This window comes from Ptychodera flava, chromosome 10 (assembly GCF_041260155.1).
Source record: "Ptychodera flava strain L36383 chromosome 10, AS_Pfla_20210202, whole genome shotgun sequence".
Classification (NCBI taxonomy): Eukaryota; Metazoa; Hemichordata; class Enteropneusta; family Ptychoderidae; genus Ptychodera; species Ptychodera flava.
The window spans coordinates 36,297,681-36,324,196 of NC_091937.1; the positions used below are offsets into that span (position 1 = coordinate 36,297,681).

At 37.2% G+C, this 26,516-nt stretch overlaps 2 protein-coding genes across 2 annotated transcripts in view; both read left to right on the top strand.

Moving 5' to 3' along the window:
* The window catches only part of LOC139142671 (protein disulfide-isomerase 1-like), a 272,131-nt gene that overhangs the window by 213,031 nt on the left and 32,584 nt on the right, over window positions 1–26,516 (top strand). The window lies entirely within an intron of this gene.
* LOC139142661 (uncharacterized) lies at window positions 2,393–6,965 on the top strand. Its single transcript, XM_070712710.1, has 4 exons — window positions 2,393–2,629; window positions 3,346–3,370; window positions 5,527–5,766; window positions 6,699–6,965. Exons 1-4 carry the CDS (start codon window positions 2,549–2,551, stop codon window positions 6,905–6,907), a joined length of 555 nt encoding a protein of 184 aa, XP_070568811.1. The 5' UTR covers window positions 2,393–2,548; the 3' UTR covers window positions 6,908–6,965.

The window sequence follows — 26,516 nt, forward strand, 5'->3', positions numbered from 1 at the left end:
GTTGTCGAATTTATTTATCAACACTATCTGCTAATGGTGTCAATAGGCTTGTCATTTAGCAGGTGTTAATTAACAAACCGATAGCTTATCCAGAGGATTACCAACCTGTATGTGGCCAGATGTTCAGTGGTCGCTGCCATGCACCGTCAGGAAGAGTGTATCATTGTTTACATATACTAGTATAGTCCCTCCATCCATGGATGTAAAAAATACATTCATGCTCCATCTAAACCAGTCCAAACTCACATTGCAAAGTTTTCTCCATACATTGACGTATTTCTGTGCTTTGTATAAAATTAACAATGGTAAAAGTTGCTGTTTCAGGCGTTAAATTGTCATCAAGCGTTTAATCATGGTCTATCTTCCGTTCCATTGTACTCAGTATTGGAAAGACTATACAAATATCAGCTGACTTCTCATGTCGGGACAGTGAGTACACGCAATGAATTATAAATCTTCAGGATCCTCTGCTGTATTGTAACGATACAACAGAGTATAGAGACCAACGAAAAATTAAAAGTAGAAGTATTTATTTATTACGAAGGCAGCGCAGTGTTTGTTCTCAATGTTTCACGTAAACGTCACGGGTAAAATGACAGTCTATGATGGACGGGTTATCGCTCTCCACTTTACACAGTATATCAACTAATTCACAGAAACAGATCTATCAGTTTCCACCCACTACAAATACCATGGAGCTCCTGATAAACTTTCATCAGGGACGGATTTTCTCCTTGTCTGTGTCTACGTAATCTGATCATATTGGATGGAGACTTTAGAACAATAGATATACATTCTATACAGTATATCAACTAACTCAAAGGAACAGATTGATCAGTTTCTACTGCAAAATACTGATAAGCTTTCACCATATAGACAGGTTTCAATACATACTACGTAAATTTATCATATTGGATGTAGGGACTTTATTAGAACAATAGATAGATTACATTCTAGTATTTATTTGACAGATTACCTATAAAGATAGAAATCTTACAACATTTTTTTTGAAGCGATCGCCCTATTACACGGGTTCAGATAATCTGGGTACTCGTAAGACGATTTACATCCAGGGAGATATCATTTTATCTTGATGCACGTACTTGACCTTTGTACATGGTTCATTTCATTTTACAACAATAGTGTACATTAAAATACATTTTATCAGAAAGTATACTTTTCCAGTGAAGTCGACTTCACTGGAAAAGTATACTTCCTGATATGTTTCAAACGGAAGCATGACGAAAGAACAGACCTTCAAACTCCCTCAAACACTGAATAAACAAGTTGTGATGTAATTTCTGGTATCCACCAATCCACCAGAAACATTTCCCAATGACGTAATGGCTGTTTTCGTAAACAGCAAAAAAGTAGACTTCTAAGACATTGATGTTTTGCATATTTGGCCACAGACAGTACATTCTTACCACTCATCTGTCCATGGTTTGACTCACGGGTTGAGAGCTGTTTAGATACATGGCTCTCACCATAGACGCAAAAACAAACAAAAAAACCAAAAAACCCAGCGACTTAAAAAAGGCTCGCATCCTACTGCAGTTCTTAATGTCTCTGTACTCAAAAATACGACTCTGTTTTTAATTTTATGTTATCCATGGATGTACAAAAATAGAACCTATTTTTGTACATCCATGTGTTATCGAACGAAGGCACGAAGCTTATACTACACGGTTACATCATGGAGCTACCTCCATGATTACGTCAATAATCACTGTCTTTTCACAATTCTACACTTGATGCTAAAGGGACTTCCTATCCTATACAAAGTTTTAAAGTGTCGATGTTTCAGTCTGGCTCAGGCTTGAATTTTTTCCAGAAAGTTATGGTGTGATTTGCATAAAATAAGAATGACCAGTACATTTTCAGGTAAAAAGTGGCGATGATATACAAATTCCTCCATGAGTCTTTAGGCTTAAATTTCATGTTAAAGATTTGAGAACATCACAATTCTTAGAGTCCTTGTGGTCATAGACGTACGGGGAGATTCGTACGTTCATGTTTTGTTATCAACTATAATATAGTATAATGAACCTAACGCAAGACAGCTCTAAAGATCTTCAAAAAAGCTGTAATGCGACTTTCAAACTGAATAGAGAGGCAGAGAATGAGCAGTCTTAAGAATAATTTAAGACAACAACTAGTAGTCTGAGGAATAACATTTTTTTACAAAATGCTAAAACTTCCATCGTGATCAAATAAAATACGTTGTGCGTCATTCGTTTCGCATTGTAATCTATTGGTTGTGAGAAAGATTTACACAGCCGCAGTTTATCTTTTATCGGCGAAGATTCAGTGGATAGTTTTTCCACATTTGCATCAGTTATGCAATAGCAGAGAAAATCAATGCCATTGTCCAGATCTTAATTGTTTATTCCCGGCGATATTTTTTCCGGTAAGGTGTGATCTTTTCCGCTGTTCAACGTGTATAAAAAGGAGCATCATTTTCGGGATCTTTAGACTGACCTGCAGCGCTCACCTAACTAACTCGTCTCTTGAAGACTACACTGACGAAGTTCGTTCACCCAGACCGATGATCAAGATGAAAACACAAATTTGTGTCTTCGCGATAGTGCAGGGAATATGTGCCGCTGTCGCCTTCAAACACTTTTCGGTAAGTCTCCTTTTCTGTATCGTGGCTTGGGTTTCATAGCGACAGTATATGTCTGTACTCATGGCAGTACAAGCTCAAGGAAGCTTGTCCCTCGATACTGAGCCAACCTGTGAATGCCATTGCAATATTTCTGAGACGTCGTGTCAATTTTACGGCATCATACAACGGAAGACTATCTCTCCTTTTAAACTAAATTTACGTGTTTTGAGGAAATGTAACTTGGGCCACCGTCCCGTGGAGGGACGGTGCTTGGGCCATAGCGAGATGCTGATAACTATTGAGCTAGTCCGTTTCTACATGGAGATATAAAGAGTACCTCCATGGGTTTATAGCTCCTTTGGATAACTTAATAGGGGTATCTTCAAGTTTATTTCAAGAAATTGTAATAGCTTTGATTTTAAATACAAATATATTATTTTGACAAGATCGAAATTTATGGGGATTGACAATTTTTTTCATCCACCCTTCCGCTAAAATTTCAAAAATGCCCCTCCGGCCATAAGCTATCAAGATTACAAAATCTCCCCTGCTTCCCACTAACAATTCCACCTGGTCTCCCCGCCCATCCTTCTTGCAAATAACTTCATCGGCTACCCCTAAACATAGAGCTAGAAACGTTTCTTGCTAGAAATGTTTCTAGCTCAATGCTCTAAATAACTATGGAGTCTGTTAGATCATGGAGCTACCACTAACCTAAATGTAATTTTCCGTCACAGGTAGGAGACATCACGAAGGCAAACCGTAAGTAATTTATTCGTATTATTCAATACAAACACCCAGTGCGGGCGCTGCGATTTGGACGCTCGTTATACTGTGTTTACTTTGTTTCGTTTGTGGAAAATTTATAGTATAAGACTCCAACACCTGTAGTAAAACTCATAAATTACGATAAATTCCCCCAAAACTCGATTTATGTAGAAAGCTTGGGAGTGCAATGTACACAGGGAGACAAGTTGTGAGCTATCGCTAATAAGAACGTGCGCGGTAATCATGTCTGTCTAAAATGTTGTTTGCATTTTACAATGCGATTTTGTTTTCAAGGACATTATTTAAAAAAAAAATTATGAAAAATGAAAGAAAATATCTACGTCTGGGAATTCGTTGCAGGGCGAACAAAGCCTAGGGTCTGCGCAAATTATGTAAAGACATTACGTAATGCTAATCAGTGTTTAATAGTCTCAGTATTAAAACAAAAATGGAGGGACTCATACCACACAACACATCGCCGGGGGGACTCAAATGTCATAGTAGGTATATGAGAGCATTGAGCTGCCAAAAGTTGACGAGAGCTTTTCGACTCGATGGACTCAGAGTCACCCGTGGTCTATTCCGCTCTGAGTCTACGGGACGCATAGACTCAGAGCGGGTGACTGTGATGGACTGTATACATCCTGAAAAAAAAACCCGACAAACTTCGAATGCATCGTGTAGGCCAACGCAATGTCGCGTCGATTCTGGATAATTGGTTCATCGTCAAATGGAGGGCTTGCTCACATGTCAGAGGAGACCATACAAAATGATCCATTTTGCCCATTTTCAGTCTTTAAAAAGCGATTTCTATGATGTATATTGTACGCGGCTTAGTTCTTCCTACCGAAGTTTGCATCGTCTAATTTAAACGTGACATTTTAAAGTAAGATATCGATAATGATCCAGTGTCTACAGGAACAATATTGAAACAGGAAAAAAATAAAAAAATCGCAATAACTATTCGATTCTCTGTCGAACTCTTGAAGTCTTAAACTGTTGATTTTGCGCCAATGATAAGGCTATGATACTCACAAATTCTCACAAAAGTGATCATAACACTGGGTCGACTTAAAAGAATATAGCAATTTTACGCAGCATAAAGCAATATTTTACTCAAATATTTTTTTGTGAGATTGTATCGTTCAGTCAAAGCACGGACATGATAGCTACTGTGGTGAAAGCAATTCATTAGGAATGGAGCCAATCATTGTTCAGATCTGTTTACATAACAAACAAGGATTAAGATTAAATACACATGTCACCTTTGGATTCATGCTGTGGTTTGCAAAACTATTGGATTGGAGCGATTTTCAATAAAAAACTATCATTTTCTTTATGACACTTGTCAAACAAAATCGACGAAAGGTGGGTGTAAAGCGTATCAGATTTCAAGACTAATGTGCTACGAACTCAAAATGTCAAATTTTATGGAGCTCTACTGTCTCCGTGTTGCTGTCTGTCTTTTACTTCTATTTTTGTATATTATTTACTCTCAGTATGATCCCTTATTTACATCCATGCTCCGAGTCAGTCCCCAGGATCTATTATACACACCTTGCCAGCCTCTCACCAGTGGCTCATACAAACATAAAGCTGTAAACACCTGTTAATCTATGAACAGCATTGACCAATTCAGTTGATAGAGACAGCAATACATACTCGGCCTACACCTGTTACTGCTACTGCTAGAACTGGGCAAAATCTCTCTCTCTCTCTCTCTCTCTCTCTCTCTCTCTCTCTCTCTCTCTCTCTTCTACTTCTTCTTCTTTCTTGTCTGTAATTAGCTTACACGACGTTGTCGTATGGCGAGGAACCAAAACATTTATACACAGAGCTATGATACACGAGTTTCCCATAATATCCTTGATTAATTAATAGTTTGTTTGAAATTTCAAACTTCTCATGTTTTGAAAAACCAAAAACGTTATTCTTAATGAAGACGTAACTGAATGAAATAATCTGGTAAGAATTTGTCCACGGTAACAAATTCCAATTTGAAACATCCCGACGCGACATGAAGGTATGGATATAGCAGCGTGTCCGGGTTTCTGCTATTGACAATGTTTTGCCCGAAAATGGGGATCGCTTCGGGAGCTGTTCTCTTCGTTGGTCAGACTTTAAAAAAACTTTCTTTTTTGCTTTCTCAGACAATATCGTCAAGCGTAGCTTCTTTGACTACTTCGAGGAGATCGAAAAAGTGGAGGTACACACTTTTGGCGCCTTCATCAACTCTGTACCAAAAACGCTCGTCTTTTACGCTACTCCATGGTGCCGGGAATGCAAAACACTTTTCAAGACCTATGTCAAAGTGCAGGAAGAACTTGCTGCGGCCGGGAACGAGGATGTGAAGTTGGGCAGCATGAACTGCAACGCGTGGAGAAACAGATGTAAGTGACGATTCATTATATTTAGGTAAAATGAATAAGCTGCGGTTGAAGGTGTTTCGACAAAAAAATGTAGCTCCATTGTGTTTGCAAAATATCACCCGACGGGAAAGTTGAAGAATTTTCAGAAAACATCGTTGTACCGGTACAGTTTTTGTAATGTTGAAGACTTGGCTCAAGTCTGTGATTTGTGAATTTGTGAGACGGGTGAACGCGATGATTTGTGTTTTGTTTTCATATGAAACGCGTGAGTTGAGTGAGTGCGATGAGTGGGTGTACGCGATACAGGAGAGTTTCATCCGGACTAACTCACTACTGCGCAGACTCAAAGGCAACACGTTCGATCTCTAGGGAAACCTGACCTGGGCTGCCAAATTTCAAATAGGTTTACATGAAATAGAAGGGACACTGGCGAAACTTTTGCAAATGATTTTACCTTTTAAACTCACTGACTTGAACCAAGTCTTGTTGTGTTGGTCCCCTCTACCTTTGTAAGGGGGTTCATTTAGGGTATATCATCGAAAGGAGGGGTGAATGGCTCGGTAATCTTGTCCACAACGTTTTATCGCCTCATTCGAAAACTTATATCCTCACTTGCTAGGGCAATTTGCTTTTATTTTTGAAACTTTAGCTTCCACAATAGTAAAATTACGTTTTCTTTATTCTGTACATCTTCTTCTGCAAGAATGCTGCAACTGACACCAAGCAGAGTTACTTTAGCATGATAAACATGTGCTTTCATGACGCACGATGCCATGACAATAGTGTGGCAGCTTGCCATGCTTTCGAATTCCGTATCGAAGACCGAGGCCATGGAGCCATGGTGTGTAAAATAATGCGTAGCCCCATCACATGTTAAAGAAATTCTTTTCTGTCCATTATCTGAGCAAGTTCCCATAAGATTCTCACAAAGCATATATACTACTTCTTTTCAGGGTCTTGCATTGAGCAGGGCGCCCTCCAACGATACCCTATAATATACATGTACGATGAGGGTGTTGACGTAGGGGTTGACGTCACAGGAGAGTTCGTCGATGTTGCCACAGCCGTTACCTTTCTGACACAAACGCAAGTAACCCCGGAGCCTGCTACAGAAGAGACAGACATTGTTTCGTCGGGTTGGACAGTAGAAACTATTGTGTAGAGCCGCATGTAATTTAACTATCACGTGTGGAATAAAACATGGCATGACATTCAGAAAATGTGTGTTCAATGTGTTCACCATGAACGTTACACCACAGTCCCCTGTGATCTATTGCGCTCTTTGACCATGCGCCCCATAGACGTGTGTACATATGCTTGAGGGTTTTTTCTCGTTTATGTACACACGTCTACGGAGCGAATAGTCGCAGAGCTGAATAGCTCACGAGTGACTGTGGTAACACCACAGGAAACTCTGACTCAATAACAGTAAACAAGTGAACAAAAACAAGCAAACAAACAAACAAACGACTGACGAATCAATTGTAGACTTCCATGAAACAGACTAGATTCACCTTGCTATGGAATGACCCTCCTCTCCACAGGCTCTCGACTCAATGCAGGCGAACCGCCAAACCGTCACTGATGCAATAGATTCTAATGCATCAGTGACGGTTTGACGGTTCGCCTGTATTGAGTCGAAAGCCTGTGCTGCTCTCTATATATCCTCGTTTTAGTTTTTGCTATTTTTTATTTTTGAAATTTGCTGAGTCATGTATTGTAGAGTGCGATTCGAAAGAGAACACTATTGAATCTAAAAGCAACCTGTGCAGCAACATTTCCATTGCTTCGATATTGAAAACGTGCGAGTGTTACATGTATGTTTGTTTATGTGGAACTATGAAAATCTCTCTCTCTCTCTCTCTCTCTCTCTCTCTCTCTCTCTCTCTCTCTCTCTCTCACGTGCTGCTGTTGTCAACCTTTGAAACTGTCTGATTTGGTAAGTCCGTTGGACTCGGGAATGAACCAGCACATTTTAGAAGTACACTGGGCCGGGCCCAATCGCTTGACTTTCCTCGGCAGCAGTTGGGGAACGAGCACAATCAATGGAAGGGGCTGGAAGAGAAAATATTTTGTCAATTTGTTTTCGCACCCCCCCCCCCGCCAAATATAAAAACATCGGCCAACACTGTAAGAGCCCTCCCCAACTGCCCACACACACAAAAATTGAGCCTCCCCAAAAGTAAATTCATATAGAAAAGTGGATGCTGAATGATTCCAGAAGCTTCAACTGATACAGTATGTGTACATTCATCTGTATATCCATCAACCTATGTAAATTATGTCATATATATATATATATATATATATATATTATAAACATATATGAATAAATATATATGTAATAGATATATATTTATTCATATATATTTATTCACATATATATGCATGTATATGCATATATGTGAATAAATATATATACATATATATATATATATATATATATATATATATATATATATATATATATATATATATATATATATATATATATATATGTGTGTGTGTGTGTGTGTGTGTGTGTGTGTGGTGTGTGTGTGTGTGTGTGTGTGTGTGTGCATATATTCGTCCCCGGTTTTAGACACTATACATGAACCCATCGCGAAACTGAATTAATGGTCATGACCATTCATTTTCGCACTGGTCGTGTTTCATTTAATTTGTCTAAAACCAGGGTTGAATATATGCATGGTCACCCATTCATTCAGTATCTTTCAACATGTCAAACAATATAAGTAGTATCTCATATCAAACAAAATTCATGAAAAATGGGCGACTTTGTCCCCATTTAACAATTTAATCAGATTGAATGTATCTTTGGCCACAGCCCACTGTAATGTCATTTCTGATGGTCCTGTGATAGAGGTAGTTAACCACTGCCGTTGTTGTTTCTCGTGCCCACAATTTGACAGTAGCAGGTACTGCGTACAAGCACAAGCTGATGTCCATGACAACATTGACTCATGCAAAGATGAAGTGATGCTCCATCATTGAGTAATTGTACTCGTCAGTCATTGAAATACATTTATTCCACTTGATAAAACAGGTTTCTGAAACTCTTTTCTGTCCAATAAATATCCATATGATTTGTATACAGCTGTAAAAATGGAGGCAACCCCACTGTTCCCTAGAATTTTCAAGCCCCCCGCCCACTGAACACACAGTATCTTCGTGCCCCCCAATTTTCTTTTCCGCCCCCTGCCGTTAATTGTGCTCGGTCCCTTACATTCCGGCCAACGCGTTCACCCTCAGTCTACGGAGCAGCCTATCGCTAACTCGTCAGTCTACTATACTTTCTTCCTTGAAGTTCAGTTTATTCTCTGTTGATATTGATATGCCCACAGACTTGGAGCAGGTCTACTTGAGAGGCTGTCTAAAAGAATAAACACATTTGTTTCGTCCTCTACGACTGACACATTTGGCATCATTTTACAAGTGGTATAGCCACAAACTGATGACGTCAAATACCCGTACACAAAACACAGACGCCTTGTGTACTGTGTACGGTGTTTTGACGTCATCAGTTGTGGCTATACCACTTGAAAAATGATGCCACATATTTTTCAGATTGGTGAACTTCTGCTATTCTAAGCTTTGACCCTTCGTCAAGACCATATGGCTCATCCCTCAGACAGCAAGTTTTAATATTGCACTGAGCATGCGCATTTCTGGTGTCCATCAAATGAGAAATAAAGCTCGACCTGATTATGTAAGGTCTTCAAAATTTCGTAAATATAAGAGACTAAAATGCTCTCAGTTCATTGTAAGACAGAAATGGCCGGCCGCAGGGTTTTATTTAGCCTAATTTTATTCATTTTTTTAGTCCGCCGAAATTAATAAGAGACGAGTTCAGCGGGATCAGGCAGGGGGGGGGGGGGGGGGCGCCTCCGAACAATGCTCGGAAACACGAATGATCCATCCCGCATTATGCAGGGATTAGGTTGCAAATTGTGCGTTCCAAGCGAGTTGCGGGTTATTCTGATCTGTTTTAACTTTATTAGGGGCAGCAACCAGCCGATTTTGAGAAAATGTAACAATGAGTGTTTTGAAATGTAGATGTACTGCTCTAAATTTAGAGTTTGGACGGGAACCGTTTGCATTTGTTCCCGGTTATGATTTGCTGTCCCTGCATATTCGGTTTAGTATTCGATCTCGGCAGACTGAAATCATTAATTTGACCTCTTCATCGGACCAATTGTTGCTCCGAGATGCAGTTGTCCGTGCAGCCGCCATAACGTAACTGAGTTTAATGTTATACCACCACTCTGTGGCCTCGTGCTCATTGTTCTATGCTTTCTAATTTCCAAAACTGAATATTTTATTATTACCACCTGGCTTTCTTTTGTTAAAAAAAGTGTCCAATTTACAAGTTATTTTGTTTAAAGTGTCTGATTTACTAGTAAATCGGACACTTTTAAAGAAAAGAAAGTCACGTGGTGACGAGTCAACAACACCAACAGCGACATATTGACCACAAGAAATGTATTTCACCATCAAGTATAGAGCAAAGAAACTTTCAAAGAAGAAGCATCAGACTAAATAAATTTCTAAAGTACATCTCCAAATCAATTACAGGTCACAGTGAAATACTGGTATCGATTGCAAATATCACTTTGTGATACAAAGGCTACTGTTATCACGATAATCCGAAGATGAAAATTACGATCTCAAAATCAAGACTGAATTTTGAGTTTTCTGTCCTCTTTGGTAAAAGTTAAATTTACAGGTAAACGCGCAGTACCACACTCATTGTGGTCTATACATATTGTTTTGTTTGTACTTGCAGTTTTAGTAACTGTTGCAGGAGCGCCGTTGTCTGACGTATGGTAGTGCAGCCTGGTTTTTCCGAATGTGGGGGATAAAAGCGAAACTCTTGGTTTTCCAATTTTAGGGGATACAAGCGAAACTCTTTCTGCACTTCGGTGTGTTGAAAATCTTCCTTATCATCGATATCAATCTGTGATAGGATAAACTCTGTTTCCAAGTCAATCATGTCAGCGAGTCACCGTGGTTCGGCCACATCGAAATACGTAGAGCCACTCTGCAATTGTGTGTGTGCTGCTCAAAGTTTTCAACCCGACTGAGCCACGCGCCACGCGTGACTCCAACGTCGATCTGCAAACACCTAGTGTTCACTTCATTCAACCAATCAAACACAATTCATAAAATTCAAACCCAACCAGGTGCTCAGCACGTCATCGCACTAAAATATCAACACATGTCAACTTTGTTTTATCCGATCATGGATTATTTTTTATACTTTCGTTCAACAAGGTGACGAAACGCTTCATTGCTCACTCGGCTGAAGCTAGCAGCCAAAACCTAGCAGCCAAAACTATGGTGTGGAAGCTAGCAGCCAAAACTTGCAAGCCACTTTCCTCCTATATTTTGAAGTCAAGTGGACATCATTCTAACGTACAAGGTTCTTTGTACATGTATCAACACAAACACATCATTTACTAATTAATTTCTTTGCATAAATTATCTCCATTCTAATTAGCACCTGGTATCCCAGCTAGCCTATGGCTATAAAGCACAATGCATTGTCTGCTGGAATGAAAGAAAGAGTGTGCACCCATTACACCTAGCATGTCTTACACATATACATCCATACTAACAAACTACACTTGTCTCATTTCTTAATTAATTTCTTTGCATAAATTATCTCCATTCTAATTAGCATCTATATGCTAGCCTGTGGCTATAAAGCACAATGCATTGTCTGCTTGAATAAAAGAAAGAGTGTGCATCCATTTCATCTAGCATGTCTTACACATATACACCCATTCTAACAAACTACACTTGTCTCATTTCTTAATTAATTTCTTTGCATAAATTATCTCTGCTTTAATTATCACCTATATGCTAGCCTATGGCCATAGAACAGAATATAGTGTCTACCTGAATGAAAGAAAGAGTGTGCATCCATTTCACCTAGCATGTCTTACACATACATCCATACTAACAAACTACACTTGTCTCATTTCTTAATTAATTTCTTTGCATAAATTATCTCCAATTAATTAACATATATATGCCAACCTATGGCTATACAGCACAATGCATTGTCTGCTGGAATGAAAGAAAGAGTGTGCATCCATTTAACCTAGCATGTCTTACACATATACATCCATACTAACAAACTACACTTGTCTCATTTCTTAACTAATCTCTTTGCATAAATTATTCCAATTAATTAACATATATATGAAAACCTATGGCTATACAGCACAATGCATTGTCTGCTGGAATGAAAGAAAGAGTGTGCATCCATTTCACCTAGCATGTCTTACACATATACATCCATACTAACAAACTACACTTGTCTCATTTCTTAATTAATTTCTTTGCATAAATTATCTCTGCATTAATTATTACCTATATGCTAGCCTATGGCCATAGAGCAGAATGCATTGTCTGCTGGAGTCAAAGAAAGAGTGTGCATCCATTTCACCTAGCATGTCTTACACATATACATCCATACTAACAAACTACACTTGTCTCATTTCTTAATTAATTTCTTTGCATAAATTATCTCCAATTAATTAACATATATATGCCAACCTATGGCTATACAGCACAATGCATTGTCTGCTGGAATGAAAGAAAGAGTGTGCATCCATTTCACCTAGCATGTCTTACACATATACATCCATACTAACAAACTACACTTGTCTCATTTCTTAATTAATTTCTTTGCATAAATTATCTCTGTTTTAATTATCACCTATAGCCAATGGCCACAACAATATAGTGTCTGCGTCAATGAGAGAAAGAGTGTGCATCCATTTAACCTAGCATGTCTTACACATATACATCAAATTAACAAACCACACTTGTCTCATTTCTTAAGTAATTTCTTTGCATAAATTATCTCTGCATTAATTATTATCTATATGCTAGCCTATGGCTATACAGCACAATGCATTGTCTGCTGGAATGAAAGAAAGAGTGTGCATCCATTTCACCTAGCATGTCTTACTCATATACATCCATACTAACAAACTTCACTACTCTCATTTCTTAATTAATTTCTTTGCATAAATTATCTCCAATTAATTAACATATATATGCCAACCTATGGCTATACAGCACAATGCATTGTCTGCTTGAATGAAAGAAAGAGTGTGCATCCATTACACCTAGCATGTCTTACTCATATACATCCATACTAACAAACTACACTTGTCTCATTTCTTAATTAATTTCTTTGCATAAATTATCTCTGCATTAATTATCACCTATATGCTAACCTATGGCCATAGAGCAGAATATAGTGTCTGCCTGAATAAAAGAAAGAGTGTGCATCCATTTCACCTAGCATGTCTTACACATATACATCCATACTAACAAACTTCACTGCTCTCATTTCTTAATTAATTTCTTTGCATAAATTATCTCAGCTTTAATTATCACCTATATGCTAACCTATGGCCATAGAGCAGAATATAGTGTCTGCCTGAATGAAAGAAAGAGTGTGCATCCATTTCACCTAGCATGTCTTACACATATACATCCATACTAACAAACTACATTTGTCTCATTTCTTAATTAATTTCTTTGCATAAATTATCTCAGCTTTAATTATGACCTATATGCTAGCCTATGGCCATAGAGCAGAATGCATTGTCTCCTGGAGTCAAAGAAAGAGTGTGCATCCATTTCACCTAGCATGTCTTACACATATACATCCATACTAACAAACTTCACTGCTCTCATTTCTTAATTAATTTCTTTGCATAAATTATCTCAGCTTTAATTATCACCTATATGCTAACCTATGGCCATAGAGCAGAATATAGTGTCTGCCTGAATGAAAGAAAAGAGTGTGCATCCATTTCACCCAGCATGTCTTACACATATACATCCATACTAACAAACTACACTTGTCTCATTTCTTAATTAATTTCTTTGCATAAATTATCTCCAATTAATTAACATATATATGCCAACCTATGGCTATACAGCACAATGCATTGTCTGCTGGAATGAAAGAAAGAGTGTGCATCCATTTCACCTAGCATGTCTTACACATATACATCCATACTAACAAACTACACTTGTCTCATTTCTTAATTAATTTCTTTGCATAAATTATCTCCAATTAATTAACATATATATGCCAACCTATGGCTATACAGCACAATGCATTGTCTGCTGGAATGAAAGAAAGAGTGTGCATCCATTTCACCTAGCATGTCTTACACATATACATCCATACTAACAAACTACACTTGTCTCATTTCTTAATTAATTTCTTTGCATAAATTATCTCCAATTAATTAACATATATATGCTAGCCTATGGCTATACAGCACAATGCATTGTCTGCTTGAGTCAAAGAAAGAGTGTGCATCCATTTCACCTAGCATGTCTTACACATATACATCCATACTAACAAACTTCACTTGTCTCATTTCTTAATTAATTTCTTTGCATAAATTATCTCCAATTAATTAACATATATATGCCAACCTATGGCTATACAGCACAATGCATTGTCTGCTGGAATGAAAGAAAGAGTGTGCATCCATTTCACCTAGCATGTCTTACACATATACATCCATACTAACAAACTACACTTGTCTCATTTCTTAATTAATTTCTTTGCATAAATTATCTCCAATTAATTAACATATATATGCCAACCTATGGCTATACAGCACAATGCATTGTCTGCTGGAATGAAAGAAAGAGTGTGCATCCATTTAACCTAGCATGTCTTACACATATACATCCATACTAACAAACTACACTTGTCTCATTTCTTAATTAATTTCTTTGCATAAATTATCTCCAATTAATTAACATATATATGCCAACCTATGGCTATACAGCACAATGCATTGTCTGCTGGAATGAAAGAAAGAGTGTGCATCCATTTCACCTAGCATGTCTTACACATATACATCCAAATTAACAAACCACACTTGTCTCATTTCTTAATTAATTTCTTTGCATAAATTATCTTCAATTAATTAACATATATATGCCAACCTATGGCTATACAGCACAATGCATTGTCTGCTGGAATGAAAGAAAGAGTGTGCATCCATTACACCTAGCATGTCTTACTCATATACATCCATACTAACAAACTACACTTGTCTCATTTCTTAATTAATTTCTTTGCATAAATTATCTCCAATTAATTATCACCTATATGCTAACCTATGGCCATAGAGCAGAATATAGTGTCTGCCTGAATAAAAGAAAGAGTGTGCATCCATTTCACCTAGCATGTCTTACACATATACATCCATACTAACAAACTACATTTGTCTCATTTCTTAATTAATTTCTTTGCATAAATTATCTCAGCTTTAATTATGACCTATATGCTAGCCTATGGCCATAGACCAGAATGCAATTTGTCTCCTGGAGTCAAAGAAAGAGTGTGCATCCATTTCACCTAGCATGTCTTACACATATACAGCCATTCTAACAAACTACATCTGTCTCATTTCTTAATTAATTTCTTTGCATAAATTATCTCTGGTTTAATTATCACCTATATGCTAGCCTATGGCCATACAGCAGAATATAGTGTCTGTCTGAATGAAAGAAAGAGTGTGCATCCATTTCACCTAGCATGTCTTACACATATACATCCATACTAACAAACTTCACTGCTCTCATTTGTAATTAATTTCTTTGCATAAATTATCTCAGCTTAATTAACATTATATGCTAACCTATGACTATACAGCAGAGTGCATTGTCTGCTGGAATGAAAGAAAGAGTGTGCACCCATTACACCTAGCATGTCTTACACATATACATCCAAATTAACAAACCACACTTGTCTCATTTCTTAATAATTTCTTTGCATAAATTATCTTCAATTAATTAACATATATATGCCAACCTATGGCTATACACAGCACAATGCATTGTCTGCTGGAATGAAAGAAAGAGTGTGCATGATGTCTTACACATAGACATCCATATTAAGAACTATGACTTGTCTCATTTCATAATTATTTCCCTTTCATACATTGTCTCACCTATATGCTGGCCTGTGAATACAAGAGAATTCATTGTCTGCTGGAAAGAAAGAAAGAGAGTGCATCCATTTAACCTACCAATGTCTTACAGATATACATCCATACTAACAAATAAGGCTTCTCGCATTTCTTATTAATTTCTTTACATAAATTATCTCCATTAACTACCACATAATCGCTAGCCTATGGCTATACATAGTATGCAGTGTCTGCTGGAAAGATAGAGTGTGCATCCTTTTCACTTAGCCTGTCCTGTGTCTTTAGATCTATACAAACAAACTTCACAGCAGACTATGCACTCTGTTCTACAGCCATAAACTAGCATATACGTCCCAATTATAATTGAGATAATTTATGCAAAGAAATTATTTAAGAAATGGAAGAAGAGTAGTCTGTTAGTATAGATGTGTATGTATAAGACTGGGTAGGTGAAATGGATGCACATTCTTTCTTTCATTCCAGCAGACCGTGCATTCTGTTTCAAGCCAGTATACAGATGCTAATTACAATAAAGATAATTTATGCAAAAAAAATAATTAAAGAGTTGAGGTTTTTGAAGTCTGTAAGTATTGATGTACGTGCAGAAAACAGGGCACGTGAAATGGATGCACACTCTTTCTTTTGTTCCAGCAGACCATGCATTCACTTCTACAGCAATTAGCCAGCATGCACATGCTCATTATAATAGAGATAATTTATGCAAAGAAATTAATTAAGAAGTGGGACAAGCGCAGTTTGCTAGTATCGATGGATATGTGTAAGACGTGGTAGGTGACATGGGTGCACACTCTTTCTTTCATTACAGCAGGCAATGCATTGTGCTTTATAGCCATAGGCTAGCATATAGATGCTAATTAGAATGGAGATAATTTATGCAAAGATATTAACTGTGAAATGAGACAAGTGTGGTTTGTTAGTATGGATGTATATGTGTAAGACATGCTAGGTGTAATGGGTGCACACTCATTCTTTCATTTCAGCAGACATTGCACTGTGTTGTATAGCCATATATAAGGCTAGCATAAGCAGTCTAATAGAATGGAGATAATTTATGCAAAGAAATTAATTAAGAAATGAGACAAGTGTGGTTTGTTAGTATGGATGTGTATGTGTAAGACATGCTAGGTGTAATGGATGCACACTCTTTCTTTCATTCCAGCAGACAATGCATGTATAGCCATAGGCTAGCATATAGATGCTAATTAGAATGGAGATAATTTATGCAAAGAAATTAATTAAGAAATGAGACAAGTGTAGTTTGTTAGTATGGATGTATATGAGTAAGACGTGCTAGGTGTAATGGATGCACACTCTTTCTTTCATTCCAGCAGACAATGCATTGTGCTGTATAGCCATAGGTTGGCATATATATGTTAATTAATTGAAGATAATTTATGCAAAGACATTAATTAAGAAATGAGAGCAGTGAACTTTGTTAGTATGGATGTATATGTGTAAGACATGCTAGGTGAAATGGATGCACACTCTTTCTTTCATTCAGGCAGACACTATATTCTGCTGTATGGCCATAGGTTAGCATATGGGTGATAATTAAAGCTTAGATAATTTATGCAAAGAAATTAATTAAGAAATAAGAGCAGTGAAGTTTGTTAGTATGGATGTATATGTGTAAGACATGCTAGGTGAAATGGATGCACACTCTTTCTTTCATTCAGGCAGACACTATATTCCCCTGTATGGCCATAGGCTAGCATATAGGTGATAATTAAAGCTGAGATAATTTATGCAAAGAAATTAATTAAGAAATGAGACAAGTGTAGTTTGTTAGTATGGATGTATATGTGTAAGACATGCTAGGTGAAATGGATGCACACTCTTTCTTTCATTCAGGCAGACACTATATTTGCTCTATGGCCATTGGTTAGCATATTGGTGATAATTAAAGCTGAGATAATTTATGCAAAGAAATTAATTAAGAAATGAGAGCAGTGAAGTTTGTTAGTATGGATGTATATGTGTAAGACATGCTAGGTGAAATGGATGCACACTCTTTCTTTTATTCAGGCAGACACTATATTCTGCTCTATGGCCATAGGTTAGCATATAGGTGATAATTAATTGGAGATAATTTATGCAAAGAAATTAATTAAGAAATAATGAGACAAGTGTAGTTTGTTAGTATGGATGTATATGAGTAAGACATGCTAGGTGTAATGGATGCACACTCTTTCTTTCATTCCAGCAGACAATGCATTGTGCTGTATAGCCATAGGTTGGCATATATATGTTAATTATTTGGAGATAATTTATGCAAAGAAATTAATTAAAGAAAATTAATTAAGAAATGAGACAAGCGTAGTTTGTTAGTATGGATGTATATGTGTAAGACATGCTAGGTGAAATGGGTGCACACTCTTTCTTTTATTCAAGCAGACCATGCAGACACTATATTCTGCTGTATGGCATAGGCTAGCATATAGGTAATAATTAAAGGAGAGATAATTTATGCAAAGAAATTAATTAAGAAATGAGACAAGTGTGGTTTGTTAATTTGGATGTATATGTGTAAGACATGCTAGGTTAAATGGATGCACACTCTTTCTTTCATTGACGCAGACACTATATTCTTGTGGCCATTGGCTATAGGTGATAATTAAAACAGATAATTTATGCAAAGAAATAATTAAGAAATGAGACAAGTGTAGTTTGTTAGAATGGGTGTATATGTGTAAGACATGCTAGATGAAATGGATGCACACTCTTTCTTTTATTCAAGCAGACAATGCATTGTGCTTTATAGCTATAGGCTAGAGTATAGATGCTAATTAGAATTGAGATAATTTATGCAAAGAAATTAATTAAGAAATGAGAGAAGTGTGGTTTGTTAGTATGGATGTGTAAGTGTAAGACATGCTAGGTGAAATGGATGCACACTCTTTCTTTAATTTCAGCAGACCATGCATTGTGCTTTATAGCCATAGGCTAGCATATAGATGCTAATTAGAATGGAGATAATTTATGCAAAGAAATTAATTAAGAAATGAGAGAAGTGTGGTTTGTTAGTATGGATGTGTAAGTGTAAGACATGCTAGGTGAAATGGGTGCACACTCTTTCTTTTATTCACGCAGACAATGCATTGTGCTTATAGCCATAGGCTAGCATATAGATGCTAATTAGAATGGAGATAATTTATGCAAAGAAATTAATTAAGAAATGAGACAAGTGTAGTTTGTTAGTATGGATGTATATGTGTAAGACATGCTAGGTGTAATGGGTGCACACTCTTTCTTTCATTCCAGCAGACAATGCATTGTGCTTTATAGCCATAGGCTAGCATATAGATGCTAATTAGAATGGAGATAATTTATGCAAAGAAATTAATTAAGAAATGAGACAAGTGTAGTTTGTTAGTATGGATGTATATGTGTAAGACATGCTAGGTGTAATGGGTGCACACTCTTTCTTTTATTCCAGCAGACAATGCATTGTGCTTTATAGCCATAGGCTAGCTGGGATACCAGGTGCTAATTAGAATGGAGATAATTTATGCAAAGAAATTAATTAGTAAATGATGTGTTTGTGTTGATACATGTATAAAGAACCTTGTATGTTAGAATGATGTCCACTTGACTTCAAAATATAGGAGGAAAGTGGCTTGCAAGTTTTGGCTGCTAGCTTCCACACCATAGTTTTGGCTGCTAGGTTTTGGCTGCTAGCTTCAGCCGAGTTCATTGCTCTCCTGCCAACGCATAAACTTACACTGCGCTAAAACTACGAATCCAAACTTTTAGCGGGCAAACAAGGCTCTAACACTCGGCAAATTCGTGTATAACATGGTTAGCGAACTCGTAGTCGGAGGTTTACGAAATTTAATGGTACAGTTTGCATAAAACTCCCCGCCCCAGCAGACTTCGGAGGTATACTGGCAAACTGTACCGTTAAATTCCGTAGACTACCTCATAAGTAGTTATACGTTACAAATATCTGCCGTCTGAGGGCGTTTAAAACGTTCTTGAAGCGGCTCGGACCTTCAGACAGCATGTTGCAGATATGCTTAATTTGACCCTCACACTGGTTTAGGTCTGGCCAGTTACACCGTCTTAAATCTGAAACGTTCCAGGATAGTTCATACGTAATTTTTATGCCATTATTTGACCTGAGACGCCAATGAGACGTTTCAGACTTTTCAATTGACTCTGTGTAGCCTAAACACAGTCAAGGATCATTGAATACATGCGTAATATGAAAAAAGAATCAAATCATAAATTTGGATGTTTCGATAACACAACAGTAGAGCCGAACTAATTTGTATGGTTGCATTAATAAACACCTATGGAGGGGAGAGTTAGCGGGGATTTGGAAATATCAAGGGTATGTAGCGGGCATTTCAATGTATTTTGGGAGGTAGGGGGGACTCGAAACGAAGCTGTGTCTCTGACTGATATGATCAAATAAAAAGTCGCACAAAATAAATTGTGTAGGATAAACACAAACATAAATATACAGGTACTTTCTCACACTCACAGGCATCAACCTACATCTCATGGAACTGCTGCAGCTTCAAGTTGTTCTATGGGTCAACAGAAACATCAATCAAAATTGAATTCAAGTCCGGACTGGAATACTTTGTCGTCAATAACAATAACAATGATCACGGTCTTTACACATATACAGAGTATTTGTCTAACAGAACATTAGTTATTCTAGCATGCTGTGGAAAGTAGAACAAGAAGCTGCCGTCGATACACAGAACGATGCATACTTGATTGGCCAAAAGGTACACCTAATGTTCCTTTTATAGAATTATGTTGATTACGTTCAGTTTTCCTGACAGGTGAAGGAAGTCACCTATTTCCAAACCATTTCTGTGTGATCGCTGTTTTTCTGTTTCACGAGATGAAGTTTTCCTGTAACAGAAAATATGTCAAAACAGCGCCCTCCGTCTCGGGCCCTGGGAGAGGAAAACATGCACACCGAAAAATTCTGCCCAGTTTTCATTTTGATGAAGGGGATTTCAAAGTTATAGCAAGTAAAAAGGGGGCATTTGAACGCATTTTGAGTTTGTTAGGGGCGATATTTGAAAAAAATGAGGGGATTTTTTGGATTCTCTGAAAGCGGCCTCAGTAAAACGCTGAACAGAAACAAGTGCCGAACATGACACAGTGTGTAACAACTTCTGTCTGGGTAAATCTATATAGGCAGAATCAGACCAATGTCTCACTAACAATCACAATCATTCATTATTTTATTCTCTGTGTACTTGAAGAAACAGATTAGCTATAAAGGCAAAAGGCAAGCTTGTCTGTTTTTATCTGCCACACAACCCCTTTCATTATCCGAATCTCAACTGACAACACATTATGACTTGATGATCGAACTAATGCCACAGTGTAAAAGTAAAAAGATGAAAAAATGGAACACTATATTCCTGTATATAAATCTGCCAACAGAAACAAAAAACAAGGCATAAAAGGTTGCAGTCGATCGCTTAGAAATGGTCATTATGTTCCAACCGACATCATGTAATGGCTACTCTTATTGTTTGACTAACTTAATTTTGCAATTATAGGAACTTAAGGAAGTTTGTGATCTATGGAGGAGCTGATGGCTTTTGACGTATGGCTGTACATCTATTACATGCAGTGACAACAACAAGGCTGGAATTGTCATAAACCGTTCTGAAGATGCAAATAGTACCTATGGTGTCCCCTCCTGAGATAAAATAGTAGAATTCAATACCTTACTGTACAAATTCAACTTAAAGAAAGACACCTGACATCTCTCTCTCTATATATATATATATATATATATATTATATATATATATATATATATATATATATATATATATATATATATATATATCTCTATATATATACATACATACATATATCGGATGGGTATGATTGCTATTATATACAATTACTTGTATTATTTTCGACAAAAGCGCACCAATAGAAAAAGAAATATTCATATTAAATCTACTGTTTTATGCTCAGCCCGTTGTCAATTGAAGTTGAAGGCTGGGTGTTAAAACATGCTTTCGAGAGTAGCCCCAAAGACAGTAGAAGCGCGAGGGAATTTTAGCAAGTTTATGTGCCCAAACCGGGTCGTAATCCTTATTAGTTAGGCTATCCAGTTTACAGGTTTCTAAAGCGTTAACAAGCTTACAGCCAGATGCAGGCGACTGGCGACTCACATATGTGTGTTTCCTGTGTTGTTTGACTCAAAAAATAAAATACCCCACATACGCAAAAAGACTCTGTTGACGACAAGACAACTCTAGTCATGCTAATTAAATTGTAAATTACATAGAGTTGATTCCAACAAAGGAGCCTTCATTTTCGGGGGGGGGGGGGGTGAAATAAAATCAGTGAGATTACTCTGCGACATGGCTTAGCGAGGGGTCAGACATTATATAATATGGTTAATTTAGGGGAGATCTATTTTATATAAGTCTTTATAGCACTATGGCAACAACAACAAAATCGACCGAAAGAAATACACAACGGTTACCGTGAATCGATGTAGTTTGACAGGATAGGATCTCAGTACAACGTTAGCAGTGTACAATATCTGTATTGATACAACTGTCACGGATTTCTGTATGAATATAACTACGGCTGTTATCAATACAACTGTGGTAGCTTACAAACTTTCTATGAATAGAACTACAGTGATTGTTCTGGAACCGAAACATGAACAGTAAGATGACACATACGTTTCTGGTTATGACACTTTTTGAACGATCGTTTGATTTTTACGGGTTACTTTGCATTGAGTGTCAAGTTCATGGATGTCAACTCCCTCTACGGGGAGTAGTAAACTTAACACAAGCAGTGAACACCTCAGAATCAAATGAATAATTATAAACAAACTGTCATAACAATAAATGTATATACCAGCAATGTTGTCGGTAGAATCCTGTTTGTATACCTCGACTTTCATGCTTTCAGAATAAATTAAAACTATGTTCTATTTCTGTGATGTCATATGCATTTCATTCAATGTTATTGCCATACATATGTAAAATATGACTCTCCCTCAAATCCTTTTGTGCAAAATTTAACCCCTCCACAACCGAGCAGTAGAACTCAACTCCCCCTTATTTCGAACCCGCAAAATTGTAGTCTTTCAAAGTTTAAATCAGGCGGAACCAATGTCTAATTTCTAATTTCAATTTGCTTTAACATTGCACAACTAGAATTTTCCTCACTAACGTCGCTATTCGTATTCAGGAAAACCAACATCAATTTAGAATGTGACCCGATTCGTAATATCTATTCGCATTTATTCACTACAAATAAGGTTGGCCAATAAAGATACTGATTTGGCTGTATCGTCTACTGACTAGCGGCAATTGATGCGACGAGGTACGGAGGAGGGTTTAGTGGCCTGTAAGCCAAGTCGTACAGCAACTTGTCCAACAGGATCGTTCTCTATATTTTCTAATAAAGTTCCACCTTTCTAAAGAGTAAATAACAATGTAATCGTATTGATTAGTTAAAACGGTCGTTCATTGGACAGAGATTGAAATATATTTCAATACAATGTTAAAGTCTCAAAATTACATCGAATGATTGGTTCTTGTTTAATTAAAATCGATATCGTAATTGTTCTTTACAAGTTCGATCGTTCCTTTAGATATTCTTTGTATTTAAGGTAGCTCAATACCTTTTAGCCACTTTCAGATTTTCATTTTTTTCTCAATTGAACACGTCCCAAACCCCAATAAAGTATACATTTTCTGAAAGCCCTGATATAGAGCTATCCGACCAAGCAGAGTACACGGTCATTATTTGCATAAGAGTCACGTGACAAGCGTTTTGCTGAACCTTCCAAAAACCGGTTTTTCTCGCCTTATGCAAACACGCTGCAAGATTTCCGGTTGGAATTTCTTCATTGACAAGCCTTGACAATATCCTTCAAAACCATGTCTGAGATTTTTTCCCGGAGGCTCCATTCAAATTATATGGCGTGATAATTAAAATTCCTTGAAAAGCACCTTCATCTAACACCTTTAAGAGCGCATTAAAAAAAAACAAAGGCATGTAAAAAAAAACCCAGACACGGTTTTGAAGGATATTGTCAAGGCTTGTCAATGAAGAAATTCCAACCGGAAATCTTGCAGCGTGTTCGCATAAGGCGGGAAAAACAGGTTTTTGGAAGGTTCAGCAAAACGCTTGTCACGTGACTCTTATGCAAATAATGACCGTGTACAGTGCTTGGTCGGATAGCTCTATATCAGGGCTTTCAGAAAATGTATACTTTATTGGGGTTTGGGACGTGTTCAATTGAGAAAAAAATAAAAATCTGAAAGTGTCTAAAAGGTATGTAGCTACCTTAAGAAGAGAAATCTCTTGTAAGATTAAAGTTTGTTTAAATCACATGGTCGCAAGGTGTGATCCAGATAACAATGATTACTAGAGAACGACAACATGACCTCTGGAGTCTGGATAAGTCGAAGGTGACTGACCTATACTATGACTAGTTGTCATAGTGACAAGTCGTTGTAGTTGTAACAGAGTTGTCATGGGACAGACAGAATGTTGGGTTGTAAAATTGAATTCAGAATAGTAAAATAGGGAATAGTAGTTTTGGTTTGGATTTGACACCATAAATATCAACCATGGGGGTTAAATCCAGTCCTCTTCAGATGGATCGAACTTTTCGCCTATGCAACTTTCGAGACTAAGGTAATGTTGAGTATATCCAGTTACAGGAACTTTAAAGCCTGTTTTTCTTGAACCTGAAGATGCCATGTTCGGCAAACTTCTGCACGTCCTGCAATGTCAAATTTGTGATACGCGTCGTTCAAAAACTCAATAATCTCCAGAACATTTAACATGCATTCGTAACAATTTCTCACCGAAGTCAGTGTCCGTCAATTCCTTCTCTCCTGAATAGTACGAACCCAATCAACATTTCGCAGAATATATTTAAAAAAAACACAAACGTATTATTTTTAGCAAGATGAAATACTTTATAAATAGAAAACATTCTTGTCTTGAACATATCCATTCCTGTATTCTGAATTCAATTTCATGACTCAACAGTTTTCTCGACTTTCTGTATTACCGTTCGTATGTAAAACATGTCTTCTTTTGTAATTTGGAAAAAAAGACTACGAAAGTTTTACATACGTATTGCGAGAACGCAGTCGATAAACTGAACAAGTTGAAGGCGGCCTTTTACGTCCTTGTTCTTAACTTGTTTGCCCCTTTGTTTAATTACACCGAAATGTTCAGTATACCCATGAAGTTAAATATATGTTTGTGAACCAGATGGTCACTAATAAAACATATCAACGGAACCATTATATGTTACCACGATTACATTTGATGACCCCTCTTGTCTGGTTAAGTCGGATGCGGTGTTATACACGTCGACCAACGCAATTTTTGCCAGGCCACTCGGAAGAGTTTGAACACACCTCCGACTCGATACCTTACCAAAGTGGATATGAAAGGTCCCCCTTTCTGGCCTGTTCTTTTACAAATGAATATTCAAGTTTGTTTTGTCTCGTGTTTTTTTTCTGAATACATGAACTTAAAGTGTCCACAAATGAATATTCAAGTTTGTTTTGCCTTCTGATTGTTTCCGAATACATGAATATAAAAAGTATCCACCATTTTTACGGACCACTTCTGGATATGGCTTTTGAGTTTCTCCCCATTCTTCTGTTATACCTTGCTGGTGCCTTGGTTGTTGACTTTGTCAAAGTTAATCCAGTGATAATCTGGCGACAGCGTGAAAGATATTCTTGCTGATCTTTGCGCACAAGGCAATCAAACGTATCAGATAATAGGTGCAGCATGGAGATAGAACTTAGCGTAAGATCATTATCACAGGACAAATGCATGACACAGAAAAAAAAGAAAACTTTACAAAACCAATGCTAAGATAAGACCAAGAAATCCGAGGTTGATAGAATTGAGCTTTATTGGCGATATGATATCCGAAGTATTAAAATAAAGGACACAATAGAAACATAGACCCTCGAGAAAGGGTCTATGATGGAAAAAAGAAACCTCTGCTGAGACCAAGATATCCCTACCCCCGCCCCATCCCTTGGGATGGACATGTAAGCTTTTCCCTACGCCTGGGGGAGCGTAGGCAAGCCAGTATTGCCATAATCGTCGAGACATTGTCCTAACTATATCACGTGACGAAGCGCCAACATTAGCGCTTTTTCCCATTATGCAAATTTGTTCAACTCTTGTTTTCAGTGTCCGGTTTTTAAAAGGACGCGCGAGTTTCCTTTATACCCAGACCAAGGGCTAGTACATATCAAAAATCATCTTGGTAGAGCCTCCCCTTTTAATTAATGATAAAGTTATTAGAAATGACCTGAGGTTGACGTTGAATTCATCTCACCTTGTTTTGACAATATTTCTTGTCTTTTAACATTATCCGAAGTATCTGCATAAAATGAAAGCTAACGTCATTCATTTTAAAATACGTTGATTTGGAAACACTTTCTTGCGTAGAGTAGAGCAGAGTTAGAGATTTAGAAAGTTGAGTTTTCACCATTGCTGTTTGGTTATAAAAATCTAAAGTGGTGCTTACAACTGACAACTTGGTGTGGAGTTAGGTGCGGAATTGTGTCTTTTCCTGAAAGCCATTTCTAAACTACGTGTATTCCCTATGGGGGGCTAAACTAGCTAAAAACGATAAACACGGAAAAAAAAACGATATTTATCACTTTCTAAATAGCGTTCTAAGTTTAGAAATTAGCTGAAGTTTAGAAAGTCGGGCCTTAGGTTGAAATTTTTTCCAAGGATATATCGGATAAAAACGATA

Bases quoted from the DNA above. Each gene is read 5' to 3' on its own strand.
- LOC139142661 (XM_070712710.1), top strand. From the start codon at position 2,549: ATGATCAAGATGAAAACACAAATTTGTGTCTTCGCGATAGTGCAGGGA. The intron at 3,371-5,526 runs GTAAGTAATTTA...TTGCTTTCTCAG, and splicing joins AGACATCACGAAGGCAAACC to ACAATATCGTCAAGCGTAGC. The intron at 5,767-6,698 runs GTAAGTGACGAT...ACTTCTTTTCAG, and splicing joins CAACGCGTGGAGAAACAGAT to GGTCTTGCATTGAGCAGGGC.